This window comes from Eublepharis macularius, chromosome 6, assembly GCF_028583425.1.
Source record: "Eublepharis macularius isolate TG4126 chromosome 6, MPM_Emac_v1.0, whole genome shotgun sequence".
NCBI lineage: Eukaryota > Metazoa > Chordata > Lepidosauria > Squamata > Eublepharidae > Eublepharis > Eublepharis macularius.
In genome coordinates this window covers 16,052,366-16,069,574 of record NC_072795.1, presented here as the reverse complement: position 1 = coordinate 16,069,574, position 17,209 = coordinate 16,052,366, and the positions used below count along the sequence as shown (strand labels likewise).

At 43.1% G+C, this 17,209-nt stretch overlaps 1 protein-coding gene across 1 annotated transcript in view; it reads right to left on the bottom strand.

Annotated features, from left to right (window-relative positions):
* Nucleotides 1-656: 656 nt before the first annotated feature.
* CCDC39 (coiled-coil domain containing 39) overlaps nt 657-17,209 on the bottom strand; it is a 34,630-nt gene continuing 18,077 nt past the window's right edge. Inside the window, exons 10-21 of the mRNA XM_054982768.1 lie at nt 16,519-16,651; nt 13,749-13,943; nt 12,247-12,411; nt 11,194-11,331; nt 10,518-10,726; nt 8,436-8,559; nt 6,963-7,122; nt 4,866-4,972; nt 3,355-3,495; nt 2,995-3,174; nt 2,472-2,548; nt 657-973 (exon numbers count right to left, since the gene is read on the bottom strand). Coding sequence (XP_054838743.1) covers nt 829-973; nt 2,472-2,548; nt 2,995-3,174; nt 3,355-3,495; nt 4,866-4,972; nt 6,963-7,122; nt 8,436-8,559; nt 10,518-10,726; nt 11,194-11,331; nt 12,247-12,411; nt 13,749-13,943; nt 16,519-16,651 — 1,774 coding nt within the window. The 3' untranslated portion in view covers nt 657-828. The remainder of the gene's footprint in view (nt 974-2,471; nt 2,549-2,994; nt 3,175-3,354; nt 3,496-4,865; nt 4,973-6,962; nt 7,123-8,435; nt 8,560-10,517; nt 10,727-11,193; nt 11,332-12,246; nt 12,412-13,748; nt 13,944-16,518; nt 16,652-17,209) is intronic.

Below are 17,209 nucleotides of genomic sequence, written 5' to 3'. Positions count from 1 at the left end.
TTCCAACTACCCAGGAGGCTGCATGTAGGTTTCTAATGCTTCAGGTTCATTGAAACATACTAGCTAATAGAAAGTTTAAACGAGTTGTAGGAAGGAGGTGGAATTGGATTTGTCGAGATGGTTACAGTTAAACTCATTGGTTGCCTTTAAACATGAATCATGGTTGGTTAGTGATGAGAATTAATTGGGTAGTCCTCGGGTTTGCATGTCCTTTCCCTCACATGCTTTGCCAAGATTGAGGACTTCCTCATTTAGAACAAATTGCACTTTGTTGTGATGTACATATTTTAAAATTGCAGTGGTTTTTGTTGCTGATGAAACAACAACTAATCCTGATTTTAAATCTTGGCTTATAAATAAGTGCTGTTTGTTTAAAAGGTTTCTTTAAATGTCATAACTGATTATTTTAAACCAGGAAGTCTTCAGTCTTGGAGGGGCATGCCCAAGAGAGAAAGGAGAGAGTGCAAGAGGCTAGGCTGAGCTTCTTTGTGGACCAAACCGAATATGGAAATTCTCTGCATTCCCCCCTCCTATAATTTGGCTGTCTGAAAGCAGCCATTAGCTATAAAATATTAGTGTAACAAGTGACATGATACTCTGAATACAGAAAGAGTTGGTTTAATTATGCAAGAGCAATAATCTTCAGCTTTCTCATTTAAGACTTTTATTAAACTTACGTTTTTCCAACATAACCTAAAGTTGATAACTTTCAGCTACTTACCTACATCAATAAAATATACCACAGTTTAATAGAAATATTTCTAAGTAATGCTGTAACACCTAATCTCTTAAAACAATAGCACATTCCGTGCTCTGCAACACTCAGCCCTATTTTGGAGTTCTGCTGTGAGGAGTGCTGGAGCTGCTACTTTGGGTTGAAGGGCGTGAAGACATCACAGAAGTAGATGGTAAAGTCAACGAGACAACTTTGAGGTGTGCCTGACTAGAAGATGAAGCTGAGCTCTTCAGAGAGCTAGAAGGCAAAAAACAAAAAGAGAGAGAGAGAGAGAAAAGGCATCTAAACAATCAGGAAGCTGAAAGTCAGCTCAATAGAAAACAAAACCTGGTTATTTAAAGTACCTCAAGAAAAACTTTTAAAACCCAGTTGGGACAACCCAGCCCTAGCTTTGAGGTCCTGATTCAATCCCCTCCAAAATACAAGGAATTTTCCTGAAATCAGCCTTTGAAATTCCATGCCAATCCCATGGACATACAACACATTCCTTACAGGAATGTGGCAGTACAGAGAAAGACATGGGAACATAGTTGCCAAAAGGCAATGGGGGGAGGTCAGAGATACAGGCTCCCCTAGAAGCCGTCCTCTTCCCATCATAATGTCACAAGATGCAATGTGTTCTCCAACTGCTAGGGCCCCATTGCTCTTCTGCAAGAAGCACGAAGTTTGTTCTTTCTGATTTGTTCTCACGTACTCATATACAACCCATGTAGCCCATATTCCCCTAATGGGACTCTGAATGCATCAAGGAATGGTGGCTCAGTTGCTGCCCCCTAATTCAAAAGTCTTCTTATAATAAGATGATTATGAAATCCTACTAGGGAGAATTTTGTGATCAAATTTTGATATCCCTTGGAACTGATCTTTGGTTTGAAAGCTAACCTGCTCTGGGGATTTGCACTTCTCATGAGTATACTTGTCTGAGACACTGACGTTTGGGAAACTTGGGGAAAGCATACATGTTACAACAGAGAAACAAACCAAATTAGAAATCCCTTCAAAATTAGCCCTGTCCTAATAATTTCATTTATTTATTTTATGTCATTTATAGTCCGCCTTTCTCACTGAGACAAGGCGGATTACATAGAGTGAGATTAGTACAATCATTTATTGAGGACATTTCCATACAGTGTCAAGGACATTTCCACAACAATGTCACGAGGGTACGGCAATGCAAACTGAAGATTTTTGTTACAAAATCCTACCTGGATTTCCCCAAGCATGGAGGGGAACAATTTTTTGCTGATTCCTTCTTCCTGCAGCAGCCCCAAATGCCCCCTGAAATGGTACTCCTGGGGGAGGGGGGCAGCATGGTGGTGGAATCAGAGGTCTCCTGTGAGAGCAGGGACTGGTGAAAACTGCACACCCCTGCACCTATGGAAATCAAAATGGCATCCCAGCCATTGTTTCTAGCTAAGAATCTAAGCTGTATGAATGGAAGTGCCCAGTTCTACAGGCTGAAGGCCGGACCCAAACTAGGTGGGGGCTGTTCCATTAACAGTGATAGTTGCTTTGTGACTCAAAAGGGACCTGATTCAAACTGCCTTCCGCCACTAACAGACGGGCTCTCCCGTTTATTTCCCTGCTGAACTTGTGAGTCTCTGCAGCATTTCTTTTTGCCAAGTGACCTGTCGGAAACTGTGAGACATAACCCATGTTTGTCCTCACTGGCACAGGACTGTATGTGCTATTCAGTAAGAAACAGTTTAAAGCCTTCTATAGTACTAGCACTTACATGCTCGAGGTTGAAGAGCTGTGACCAGATGAGCGAGAACTATGTCGGCAAGAAACAGCAGGAAAGGATATGGCAGCCTAAAAGGTTTAAAAAAAAAACCCAATAATTCTGGAATTCCAGCAGGCTGACAGAAGTGAACAAAAATACTGACTTTATGGGACATGATCTTGTACAGCGCATGCAAATCTTTCAAGTAAGTTCACTGGATTGGATCTAAGGAACCATGAATAGAATGAGCTTATGGAATGGATCCCTTCCCCCTGGAGCCTCCTGTATCCCCACAAAATGCTGCAGAAGGTAGGAGAACCCTTAGTAACCAAGTAGGGTGTGACCCTCCCTCCCTCCCTCCTCCATGATGAGTGGTTTCTGCTTATTTTCCCTTTTAATGCCAATAATTTCTGAGCAGCACAGGAGGCTGAGGGCACATGGGGAGGAGAATCCATTCTGTGCTCCCACTCCATTTCTAGCTCATTGGACTCAAGCCGCTGTTGATGAGGAATATTAAGTTGGCAAGAAATGGTACCTGTTCAAAATATGTCTGGAGCACTGAGCTTAAATCTGGATTTGCCTCTGAAATCTCGAGGAGCATTTTATCAACAGATTTGCTGAAGTCTTTCAGCTCACGAAAATCAATATCTTGTTCTTCTAGTGTTTCTGACGTTGTCTTCTTTAGCGAGCGGAGCTCTCTGGATAATCGGAAAACCTTTATAGGCATGAAACAGTAACAGAGTTTTCTTTAATAAAAATGAACAGATGATGTGGTAAAAATGGAAATGCATTTCTTAATACAGGACATGTTTTACCAGCAGCTTACAATGTCCTCTAATATTGAAATGCTGGACTTTCAGACAACACTGATTATTCTGTGTTAATTTAAACCAACCTGTTTTATGACTCGTTCTAGTTTGGGCTTTTGGTAATCTATTTCTTTGGTCAGCTGTACAATAAGTGCATTTTTCTCCTTGGATTTTTCTTTGCACAGAGCTTCCTCTTTCGAAAGGTTATCAAGGGTAATCTGCATGGCCTGGAGAAATTAAAATAAATAAATAAATAAATAAATATATAAAAGCTTGTTTGAAACAACAAATATGGTATAAAATAAAGTGAACAAGGAAAAGCAAGTATACATTTGTTGTTTCTTTCTGCAATCACTTGCATTTTGGTAAAGTAATCACAACTTGAGCCCCCTAAGGAGAATTTGAACAGAGACTGGGCACCTATTTTTTGCTTAATAATAACATTCGATTTACATACCGCCCTTCAGGACATCTCAATGCCCACTCAGAGCATTTTATGAAGCGTGTTATTATCCCCAAAACAATCACCCTGTGAGGTGGGTGGGGCTGAGAGAGCTCCGGAGAGCTGTGACTGACCCAAAGTCACCCAGCTGGCTACAAGTGGAGGAGTGGAGAATCCGACCCGGTTCTCCAGAGAGTCACGCTGCTCTTAACCACCACACCAAACTGCTTCTTAATTTATATACCAATCTTCTGGTGGTACAGAATATAAACACAAAGTTATTCTCGCAGGTATTTGTTGCTATTTAAGGTGAGACACAAAGTTGCCTGATGCTTTAGCGCACCCCTTGAGTTGTGCCTAGCGAATGGCATGCTTGCTTAGGGGCCTATGGGCATACAATCAAATGAAATGTTCATCCTTGAACTCTTTAGTCAGTGCTGCACCAACTCTGTATTATAGGCATAGGGGCTTACACACACACAGTGCGTCATCCAGTGTACAAACTTAAGTTGGCTGCTGTAAGCTGACAATCTGTAACCCCTACCCAATCTACCCCCCTACCACTTTGCACACAGAAACCTATTCAGGGTTACATATTGTGGTCTTGATCTGAAGAACTAATGTATTGGGATTGCACAGCAGAAGTCAATTACAGGGTTGTGCAGTTATTAGGGGGGAAACAGGACATTTGTATCCCAAAAGAGTACCTTTGAGTAAGAAAGGAGCCCCCATCCTTGAGTCCTGCATCGCCCAACAACTTATTGGCCCTGAGAGACTCCCATTTTGAAAATATACTTACCATCTTTCCATATTCAGATTCATTTAATGTATACATTTATTTCGCATGTCAAAGGGCAGAGAGCTTATTCATTTTCAACTCAGGTTGCACCAAAAAGAAGCACTTAGAGCAGAGAACAATTAATCCACACTTTTAGGAACTAAGTTTAAAATGTTGCACAAGGGCCAGGGGGGAAGATTTGATATTTATCCCCACCTCGCACGCACTGGCTTTAGCAAATTCTGCTTAGAGGAGGAGGAGTTCTTCAGAGATAGAGAGAAAGCAGGTGATGACAACACTATTCCTTCAAAAGTTTATATCTGGAGAAGATTTACGCAAGCACTGTTGCACCCAGTTAAAACCAGAAGCCTTTTTACCTGGATATCCTCCTGCAGCTCCTTAATCTGCCTTCTCTTGTATCTGTATTTCTCATCAGCAGCTCTTTTCTCTTTTTCCAGTTGCACCTTTTCTTCATACTCTTCACCTATGAAACACTTTCATTGAGTGCCAGATCTTCGACAGGGTCATGTGCACCCCACATAGAAAAAAACAGGCTGCATGATTCTCTGTTCTCATACAACAGAATGGCTGCACTTCAAAAACAAGTCCTTTGGAGCCAGCATTTGTATCTAGGCTGTTTGGGATGAAGGCTCCTTAGGCTGTTAAGCGTGTGCCAATGTTAGCAGAGGGGACTGGCAGCTTACAACCCACCGTGGTGTTAAATACATTTGATTAATCTAAATGGTGATGCTAGGATGTGATGAGCTGACCACGGCCAGTGAGTGGGTAACATCTCTTGGCCGTGGTCAAAAGGCCGTCGGCATTATGTTTGCAGCCGCCCAAAGTTGCCTGATTTGTCCCAGTCTCTTATTTATAACAACAGCATAATAACAAACTCAAAGCCAGCAAGAGCTGCATGTTAAAAGCCCGTGGTTTCTCCAGAACTCTGGGCAAATCGTATTTTAACACTGAGGTGCAAATGAACAGATTCATGAGCTCTTGTTTAATAGCACGTTTTGCAAATGCCCTAGTATTTCCATCTGCACTAAAAATGATCTTGTCTCCTTAGAAAAAACAGCAGCCCTGTCCATTTGAAAGGACTCCAAAGCATCCTGCCAAAGTTTCCCCTGGGCCCGTCTTCGGCAACCAGGGTCGAGGGCCACATGAAGCCTGTTAAGGCTCTGCGACCAGCCGGCTAAGTATCATTTCCCTAGCTGTCCTTCCCCATTGTAAGCGTTGCCCTTTCCCCCCTCTCCACTGCTCCTAGAGCTTCTGTGTGCGGCATCAGAAGGAACTGGGAAGGCTGGACCTTGCGCACTGTCAGCATATGTAGGGGGCAAGTCATGGCCACAGGGCAACAAGCCAAACAGAGAGGGAACACAGGGCCAAGAGATGTTTAGTAGTATTTTACTAAAGACACAGTTCTGACTCTGCATTTCCTTAGGACAATTTCCAATCTCTCTTTGAATTAAATATTAACACAAATTTTAAAGCATGTAAAAACTCGCTGTTCAGATAAGCACATCTTCTCCCTTTTATTTTTTAAAATTTATTTGACTTATACCCCGCCCTTCCTGTGAGCCTTCTTTTCACTCATATCCTACCCTTACTTCAAAACCTCCTTCCTTATCCTTCCAGTAACCATTTCAGGAAGACTTTGTTCATTGTGCGGATAACTTGCTATTCAGTGAATTTCATAACAGAGCAGGGATTGGAACTCACTGAGCTACTCTCTCTCATCTTGTTCTGATTCCAATAAGATGACTTAAAAATTACTGATGGCTCCAAGACAGTTTGCTTCCCCACTCCCTGTCAGGAAGTACTCTGAATGTCAACTACTTGCAGTAGAGAAGGGAAAGGGCACTGGCTCCTATCACTGACGGGGGAATAAGGGACGCAGGTCAGAGTGTCTCTACACAAGACATCTTATACGAGCATGCTCAAGTGTAGGGAGATGCAAAGTTAGGCTGGAAGCATAGTTTTAAAAGAGAGAGCCAAAGGGGAGGTGTTAAATTGACAGAGCCTTCGGGGAGGCAAATATGAAATTAACAAACCTGAGGAGCAATCTCGGCCTTTGGCTCTTTTAAAATTATGCTTATCAACTAACATTGTGTCTCCCTACACCTGAGCATCCTCGTGTTAGGATGTTTCGTGTAGAGAGACTCTCAGTTGCACCACTTTCATCCATGCACAAGTCCCTTTGGCAAAATCAGCCCTGACCCAGCTGCATATCAGTTCTTGCTGTCATACTGATCTCCGTCCTTTGCCCTTTATTTCACTCCTCTTCCCTTGAATGTCTTGTCTTTCTAGACTGTAAGCCTCTTTCTGCTATTAACATGACCCACACTGGAAGATGACTGTCGCAAGAGTGGGGTACAGATCTAACAGCTAAATAAGTATTTTGCCCTCAGTTGACCCAGATTTGCACTGCTGTTCCCAACTGCCCTGCAACAGTCATTGAATGTTTGGTTTACTGTTCTCTGTGACTTTCTTGAATGAGTTTCGGTAGTTGCTGTTGCAATTATTAAGCACGTGCAGGGTGTTCTTCAAGGCATCACATTCTTTTTCGGCGCGCTGGATCTTGGCATCCAAAGCATCTCCTTCACGCTGCAGATCCTCCTTTTCCTGAGCAGTCTTCAAATAAAATAAAGAGATTTCAATGATCAAACCCCACCATATTCTGGGTATGCTTATTAGTTAGGTATTTGTTAATAAAACAAATGAGAGAAAGAGGAGATTCACATGCAGCACTTCTTAAGCAATACTTCAGTCGCCTGCTTCATTTTAATCCAGGGTCAAGATTTGATCACGAGGTCATGGATGACGCCTACTAGGCTTATGTGAAGCAACAGGGCTAATATTCTGAACTGTGGGGTACCTGCATGCCCCAGCAATCAGATGTTTCTGTCAATCACTTGTACAAATTCTTAGGCTTGAAAAGGATCGCGCACAGCAACGGGGCTTTCCTTGGGGACTGATTACAATGCTTTATAAAACTTGCTCACAGCTTGAAAAGCAGGCAATTTGGAAAGTTTGCGAGACACCCCAGGAGGTCGTCGAACCAAAGAAGTGGGAAGGACTGTAATTACTCAACCTGTGCTTCAGCAAGAGATTAATTTTGTGTTCCAAGCCTCTTCAAAATGAAAGAATAAATGGCAAAATAAAACGGGAGCAAAGTGCCGCATGCTTTCTGAAACACCTTCACAGAATGACTGACAGGTATCTGGAGCCAGAGCCCAATCAGCAGTGCCCAGTACAGTCTAAACGAGACACATTAGAAAAGTCAGAGCAAGAGGGCAGAACGGAGGCTAGAGAACCTTAATGGGATAATGGGGGTGGATGAGATTGGGTTAGTATAGCCCATTCAGGACACTGGATAAACCACGAAGGACTAACAGCTCCCAAAGCAATTTTAACAGGCTCCTATCCTATTTTAATCATAAAATGCTACCCAGTTTCACACATAAGGGGGAAAGGTTGTTTTCCCTTTGATTTTGTGATGTTAGCTCTCTGTCTTTCACATTTTGTACATAGTACCCCAGTGCATACCACTCCTGTGAAATGATGAGGCTTAGGTAGTGTGGAAAAAAAGATCCTGAGCCCCCCCGTGAAATGGTCACAGTAGATGGCAAAATACCCTCCAGCAGCATGAGAGGGTGATTTCCAAAGATGTCCCTCTCTGTGCCAGCCTGTCATTTCAAATCTCATGACATTCCTGGGTGGGGGCGCTAATGGAGCGGAGCACCATTTTAGTGGGTACAGAACAGTTGTGCGGCACGGGGGTAGGGCACTACTGTTTACGTGTTGCAGCTCCACACACACCACAGAGGACCCAAACTTATGTCAGGATGAGATGATTTAAAAGACGAGGTGAAATCAGGAGAGAAGGCGGATAATCTGACAGGGAGGTTTCGAGCTGTTGAGCAGCGTCAGGGTTGAAAAGTTACCTTGATGACGTAATAGACCTGACTTTTCTCCTCTTCTCCTTCCGGGGGCATCATGACGATGGTGACGATCTCGTACCTGCTCTTCAGTTTATCAATTTTACTTAATCGTTCATGAAACTCGGTACTGATTGAGAGAGAAATGCAAAGAAAAGCAGTTTGCCAAGGAAGAAAAACGGGGTTTGTGAAGTATGAGGTGTGCCAGGGAAAGGGGACACTGGTGCTGGATTTTCTCCCCAAACCAACTGGGAGACGGTTCGTTTTTCTTTAATGAGGTAAACATCATTAGCTGAAAAAGAAGCAGACTGCTAATCAGAAGCGGCACGACATAGCGATACATAGGTGGCGCAATCTGTATCACTTGTACATATAAATATGTATCAATTTACTATTTCTCAACAACATTATTTATTAACATCATTTATACCCTGCCTTTCTGCCCAATCAGGGCCATAAACGTTGCTGGTGGGGTTTATTCTAGCCTTCCAAGGAGACAGATTGCAACCTCCTGTGCTACTGAGTGCCTTGTAATGTTTCACGGGCTAGAAGCATCATCTCTTTTTGCCAGTGGCCAGAGCACTTGTCACTCGTGGCCCCTGGTCCTTCCCCACTCAGGGCTCTCTCAAACCTACATGGAAGGATACCAGATATGACATTGTGTTGCAAATTCCTGCATCATGGGGAGCAGCCAGCAAAGGAGTCTTACCAAAATATTGAAAGGTTTGGCATTTCAATCTTCCAGCTGCAAAAGCTGCCCCCTGCTGATTGTATCTTAATATTGCCACTGCTAGGAGAGAATAAGCAACAGCGGGAAACAACCCCAAATCAAATTATATGCAAGTGCCAATTAGTCATGTAATTATCCAAGGAAAAACACAGAGTCTGCTTGCTTGGCGAGAGGTTAAGCTCCAGTCACGCTAAATCACTCTAATTTCCTGTTGCGTGGGCTGTAGATGGAAGAGGGGGGCGGGAAGAAAAGGCTGCCAAATCCGCTGGGTGAGTGCTCATTTCCCAGTTGGGTTGAACCACCCGCTGTACAAAGAAGCTGTCGAAATCAGGCCTCTGCAGTTGCTCCCTGAGAATTTTGTGTTACTCCTCTGTACTATTTGACTAGCAAGGAGTCCTTGGACCCATTTCAGATAGTGGATCCCCACTGGAGAAAGACAGGAAGCTTTTGCTCAGGGTCTACAGTTCTTGAAGGAGGGGATTCCAGTCATGGGCTTGGGTAGCAGAAAAGTGAAGCAAATTTGAGCCCTGACGGAGGCCTTCCTGAGTTGCAGATGCCTCCTGGGGAAATAGTATTAAGTACAAAAATTGTAGCTGTGCCTTCATAGTTGGGTAAAACAAACTGACTGTTCTGAACCATAACAAGTACCAGAATGTTAACATCTCTGTGCTCCTTTCGGAACAGGAATGTGGGCTAGGTAAAGCCAGTGACAAGGCTGTGCGAGACGTGGACTGCAGGGCAGTGCTGTGACTCAATAGCAGACAGAGTTGCCAACTCTGGGTTGGAAAATTCCTGAAGATTTGTAGAGCCTGGAGAGGGTGGAGTTAGGGCAGAGAGGGACCTCAGCAGAGTATAATGCTACGGAGTCTACCCTCCAAAGCATCTGTTTTCTTTAAGGGAGCTGATCTCTGCAGGCAGAAGAACAACTGTAATTCTGGGAGATCTCCAGGCCCCACCTGGAAGCTGGCAAGCCTAGGGGCAGAGCATCTGCTAGGCATGCAGAAGGTCCCAGGTTCAATCCCCGGCATCTCCAGTGAAAAGGATTAGATAGTAGATGATGTGGAAGACCTCGATCTGACGAGCCATTGCCAATCTGAGCAGACAGTACTGATCTTGATGGACCAATGGGCTGATCCAATACAAAGCAGCTTCACATTCATGCGCAACAAGATCTTCTAATCCCTTTCAAGGTATGTTTGTACTGCAAGTGGACCCCTGAAACATTCGCTATGAGCTATATGAGGTAGCAGATATGAAGCCAGCTCTCTGACTGGGACTGATGCCCTCAGTATCAAATGGGTTCTTGCAAAAACATCCATGCCAAGCATCGCACGACACGACACACACAGGGCCATTACCTCATAGTCTGCCGCTCCTGCTCCGCAATCCTGATTTGGTTCTCCAGCATTGCCTTATGAACTTTAATCTCCGCCGTCCTTTCTTCCATCGCTGTTTTTAGCTGTTGCTTGCGTTTTTCAAGAGACAGAACTTTCTCTGCCTTGTTGTATAGCATATTCCTCACACGTTTCAGTTCCAGCTTTAAAAGATTATCTTCAATCATCAGATCCTACAGTGGACAAGAACCGCAAGGTTATTTTGCACTAAACCCAACATCTTAGTCAATGTAGCTTTGGGACAGCTCTGACTACTTTGGTTTCTGAAAGAACACCAAATGGTAAGTAGCACTGGGATTGCTGCACAGGGCCGTCTGACCGCACGAACGTACCAAGCTCTTGCCCAGGGCTAGCCCTGTTTTAGGACCGCTGATAAGGAAGCATGCGATCTGAGAGCTGCACCCCAGGATTTCTTTCACCTTCCCAGAAGACGCCAGCTACTACTCTCAGCATGCAGTCTGAGAGGGCTGGGCTTGTGCCCTGCCAATGATAACACATGAGGGATAAGGCTTATAAATAGGCTTCACCTTCCTCACTTGGGGATGGGGTGCAGATACAATAGCTGGACCCCACTTTTTTCATATCTTCCTTCTTCAGACAAAGAAGGCCCTGACTTTAGAGCAGGAAATCATCACTGTACCTGCTTATCTGCTCTGGCTTTTTTTAGCAACTTCTCAGATTTGTCAGTGAAAAGGTTTAGCTCATCCACTCTGGTATTCAGGCCAGCCATTTCTTCTCCGGTCTTATTCATAGCCAACTTGATAAAGTGTATATCATTCTGGAAGGAAAGCGGAAACAGCTATGAGGTTACACAAAAATGCTATTGTGTTATCAGCAGTGCCGTGCAACGTCTCCAGCCCACAGCAGAGCAGGTGCCAAGCACGTTCCTCCCCCCACAAGCTCTCGGGCATCTGGGATTTAGGCGCAAGGCATGTGGGTCAGACGGCACTGCTATTAGTCGGTCTGATCTCACCTCATCTCCTTAAATCTGTTTAGTTTATGTTCTCATGTTGTGAAAAAAATGCATCCTGCAAAAACTTAGCCCATGGCTTACCCTTCCTCCAAGGAGATCAGAACCATGTATGTCTTATTTCCAGGCAAACTCCTGGCAAATATTGGAAAACTAATCAAATTTTGGATTCAAAAAGTCTGAGGTATTGCAAAATGTTCAAAGTTGTCAGAACTTGTTCAGTTAAGAGATGGTCATATAAAAAGCGTGTTTTCTGACAGCTAGAAATCCTTTTTTGAGTTCTGGAAGAATAAATTAAATACAACACTAGACTTGTACGAATGTGCCTCATTTACATTAAATAGGATAATGGAAATGAGTAAATAGTTGAGAATTAAGTGTGAATTAAGTAATTGTTACCTCAACAAGCTTTAAAACTATATACATTATTATAATTAAAACTTAAAATGATTGTATTGTAATGACAGTTGGTTTGTGATTTTCGTTGTTGAGGACGAGTTGGTTCAAAATGAAAAGGAATGAAAATGATTTGGTAATATGGTCTGGTAATGTACTGTACATTTCTTTCTTTTTGAAATAAAAACGGTCCTGACTAGCCAAGGCCAAATGTGCTTAGCTTCAACAATTAAACAACTTTCAACCATTCTCCAACTTACAAATTAGTCAAGGCTTTAGACGCAGCAAAACCCACTGATGTCCCATAAGAATAAACAGCCACAGTACCTGAAGTTTCTTCTGCTGAGCTTGTAAAACATTGCATGCTTGTTTCTTTTTATCTGCAATCTTTGTAAGTTCCTCAAGTTTTGCTTCTAAAATTTGCCTCTCATCTGTATTAAGCTCCCCCTTTAAGCGTGACAGCCTGCGCTCCACTTGCTGAATATAAAAATCCTGTTAAGAATATTTTATAGCAAGAAATAAAATTAGCAGAAAGGCTGGGAAGGAAACAATTTTGATAAGTGCTAAAAAAAAGTTAACACAAAAGTTAATACTTTTGCTTTAGGACAGGCACCTAATTAAGTTATTGTTGTTTGACAATTGTTTCTGGCCTGTAGGCCTTCTCATTTGTAGACTGCCTTGAAATGTTTGGTGTGTGACACTGCTCACAAGTAATCTTCTAAAGATACAACAAAATGCCCCCAGCCCAGATAGTCTGCTTCAGGGAGGCTTATGGCTGAGTAGCAATCTTACCACTACCAGTGGATGGTGATAGAAAGGGGTAGATTTTCAAAGTGGCGTGTAGTAGTTATGCATACAAATCCCATTAGCAAATAACAGGATTTGAGCATGTTCGTCTCTTGTATCGCTTCAAAAATTTACCCTGAAGCAGTCATAGTTCAGAGAAGCCAGAGCAAAAAGCTCATTTAGGAAATACACAACTTAATGCTATAAATATATTTATTTGGAAGTAAATTCCATAAGGAATTCACTTCTAAGTCAATGGAGTCTTCTCTCTCTCTCTTTTGGGCTGCCTCAAAATAAATGATACTTTCAGGTAAGCAGATGTTACGATTCAAAGGGCAGAACTGAAAATATCAATTCATAAACTCAAATATATTCAGGTATTTTTCAAATGCTGCCAATGCTTTAGATATTGTTTGTGATCTAGAGAGATGGAAATGCACGCTGTTATCAGAAGTGACAATGAAAAAAAATAGCCTGAAGGTATATGTAAACAAGCAAGTGGCTAAACAGACATAGGCCTACATTGCCTTAGATAAATGTGCCGGCCCTTCACTTTCATTCAGTATCACACACTGATACCACCTGGGAGCCAAGGTTATGGTTATAAGGAGGGAAAGGATTTTCAGAAAGGTGATCTCTGCTTTGTGAGTTCAAGAAAGGTTTAAATAAGAATTATAAAACGATGTACAAGTACTTGACAATACAGCCCAGGGATGTTAGGATGTCCTCCCTGTGGCATTACCCTCCGATACTTACCTGTGCTTTCTATTCTTATTTAAACTCTCTTGCACTTACAGAAGACATCATCTCTGTGGGAATTCTCTTCCTTCTCAGAACTGTCACCTTGGCTCCCAAGGCCTGATTTGGAATCCAGATGCATTACTGACTCATGGTGGAGCGTTTGGCAATGGAGTTTTAAGCCAGTTTCCGTCTGATGAGTCACTCATTCACAGTTTTGTGACGGGATGCAATCTAAGATCAAGAGGCAACTGAATGCAACACTCTTTCAGATATGCATGCACACATAGATGGTATTCCCTTGCCTGAGTATACATGATTTCTTGTTGCCTGAGAGTCTCCACATCCAGCCGGTGTAACCGGAGGTAGAGGTTTTTCATCAGTCCACGATGTCCGTCGATTTCAGACAGGAGACCTTTCTCTTTTTCTTTCAGTGCTTGTAACTCCTTGGTTTTCTTGAATTGTGTGTCTCGCAACTGAAGAGCCAGGGTTTCTTTTTCCTGTTGGAATTCAAGGCTCAGGTCAGTGCTTTAAAAAAGGTTACTTTACACATCTTATTTTCGGTTCTAACAACGTCATGACTAAATCGCATTGTGATTTTTAATTTAAACAGAGGTTTAGTTATTTGGTCATCTTGGACGGCTCTCGATCACTGATGTACGTTCCCACTCTTCCTCCCTTCTGCTCAGGTACCCAAGCCACTCCTTCCCTGAAACCTCCATCCTGCTTTCTCCTCTTTCCAAAGCTGGGCTATTCCCAACTAGCCTCATCCCTCCTTCCCACTGCCTGAACTGCTATCACCCGGACTAGCTGTGGCCCTAAGTAATTAGCAGATATGTTTAAAATCTACAACCACCAACAAGTAAAGGAGAGTTAGCCATTCCCGTGTCCTCCCGAACAGAAGAATATAATTCACTTTGACTGAAATGGATCACATTTTGTTCCTTCTAATTTGTTAAGTCCCTAATAAACTTATCAGAACCATTCAAAGATCCTAAAATACAGACAGAGTGTTAAATAAGATTCAGTCCCTGCAACTCTGCTTTCCAACTGATACTGGGGGGAGGGGTTGGCCACGAGGAAAAGAAGCCCAAATGGAAAGAATGGGATTTTGTACGCATTATTCCTTCCCCATATCTTTTCATAGCAAATTAATAGATGTGGCAAACAGACACGCGTGGCTAATTTTGATGGAAAGCCTACTTATGACTAACACATTACAGACATTGTTCAAGAATAGTTCATCCTAGTGAAACCTCTCCCCTAGGCAGTGGAACCGCCACGCTCCCCTCTGCTTGGGTTATCTGTCCTCTCATATAAGGAAAAAAAGCTCTGCTAATGGTTTAGACAGCCAAATCAGAGTTCTAAGGATAATCTAATGCCATCTGAAGTCAGATTGGATGAATATTGCCACATCCTTTCTTTTTAAAAAATTAAGGAAATTCACAATCACTAATTCACATTTCACAAATTCTGTACTTGAAGCAGGGTTTCTAGTGCACTCTGTGGTATTATAGCTTCACTTCAGATCTAATCATAAGACAATCTACAATGGAAAATCAGAGTGGGACACAGTCCCCACCTCGCTCGTACGGCATCATGATCCGGTGCACTCCATGACCATGTCTCGGAATTGTATCCCATCAACACAACAAGGTGCAAAACCATTGTGGAAAAATAACCACCCTGGGAAACTAACAGCACAGTATTTTACTTAAAAGATTTATACCCCATTTTTTCCACCCATGGTCTCCAAGTTGTCAAATGAAAGCCATATAAGGATTTTTTTAAAAGTAAAGCAAATTTAAATCAATAGTGTCAAACTTAACAGTTAAAAATCCTGCGATAATTACATCCTACCCAAAATCTGAGAGAAGAAATAAGCTTTCACCTGGTGCCTCAAGGGCAGTGAAGGAGGAATATGTTTGGGGAAGGATTTCCATTACTGAAGTGCTGTGTCAGTAATGGTCCTTCGGACAGCCATCTACTTAACATCAGAAGGTGGGGCTATCCAGAGCAGGGATTCAGCTGACAATCTCAGTGCAGTGCAGCAGAGGGACAGGGAACAACAGTGGTATGGTTGCCAACTGTCCTGGAGAAAAAAATGCCTTGTCCCCTTTATTAAATGCTTGTTGGGATGTTACTGGCAAATGATGCTATTTAGCTCAGTGCTATGAAAAGCTTCAGCTGCCAACACATCAAGCCTCTTTTAAAGGGTCAGAACATTTTTATCCAGGACATCTGGCCACCCCAATCTCACCTTTCCTCCAAGGAGCCTATATGGCTCCTCCCCATCGCTCAGTGTATCCTCCCAACAGCTTTGTGAGTTACGTTTGACAGAGATAGCGATCGCTCCAATGTCAACCTTCACAGCAGAGTGGGGATTCACAGCTGGGTCTCCTCTGTCCTCCTAATTTTGACACACTAACCACTGCATCACACTACCCCACATTAAAAGAGCTGGCCCTCTCTTCTTCCCCAACTCTTACTTCCGCATCCACCTGCAGGACACTTTACATGGCTTACAAATCATTTAATGTCTGGAAAGGTTATATATGAGCCAGCATAACCATACTGCATGGCAACTATTTTTCAGAGCTCAAGGTAGTAAAACAAAACAATACACCTACAAGGACAACAATAGTTTCTATGAAGAGTGCACAGAGTTAAGGGTCTGGGGGGGGCACTCCAAGGCATATTCATGGCTTCCAGGTGTGGGGCAGCAAGGCACGAAGTGTATGATCAGCTTATCAGAAGCACGGGACCAAAGCAGGGTACCCAATCCATATGGCTGGCTTCTCTCACTCCTGGAGGTGCATTATAAAAGTGCCAAGAAAGTGAGGAGGGAACCCTAACACCCGTTTCCTGAAGGAAGTGGGGGCAGTAACACTAGAAACTGCTCAGAAAGCATAATACAGCCTGAATTATCTTACAGCCAAGCATTCAAGACAGTTAACAGACATAATGAACCAACAGAGCAAAAATTAAGCCAGTCAGTCAAAGGATGTGAAATTCCAGCCCTCCTTTGGCCACAAGACAAACTGCTGGAAGGCATCAAAGGGAAAGAGCCGTCACCTTGTTGGTTTTCTCCTTCTCCTTCAGTATCTCTTCCATCTTGGCTGCTTTTTCTTCGAGTGTCAATGCATGATCCGTCACAGATTTCAATTTATTTGACAGGCTTTCGTTCTGGTCCTTGATGAAGTTTAGCCTAGAAGATTTAAGGAATGAGAGATGTGTTTATGCACAGATCACCTAAAAGCATTTGAACTCGAGCTTCTCACATGTGCAGGGCTCACCTCAGCAGAAGCTTCTGGGCACTGGAAAATGGCGCCATCGTTACCAGAACAGTTCGCATACCAAGCTGCCTTAAACTGAATCAGACCATTTTCAGAATGTCAGCTTTTGACGGGACCTCTGACTCTCCAAAGCTGACACTCTGAAAATCTTGTCGGTCTCTAAGGTGCCGCTGGACTTAAATCCTGCTGTGCTACTGCAGATCAACACGGCCACCCACCTAAAACTATCCTCAGGTAGTTCTAACTACTTGTAAGTATTTATCAAAAGACCAAGAGCCAGATTTCCTCCTACTTCTCCAGGGATCTATAAGATGGTTGGGCATCCTCAAGAGAATTTTAAAAAGTGGCTTTGGATCAGGGCTATAGAAACACAAATTTAATTATCTCCTGCAGCCATCTCGAGCTGCCACCAGTCCCAACGGGGGGTGGGGGAGATAGGTGCATCAGCCGAACAGGCCTTTTACCCTACT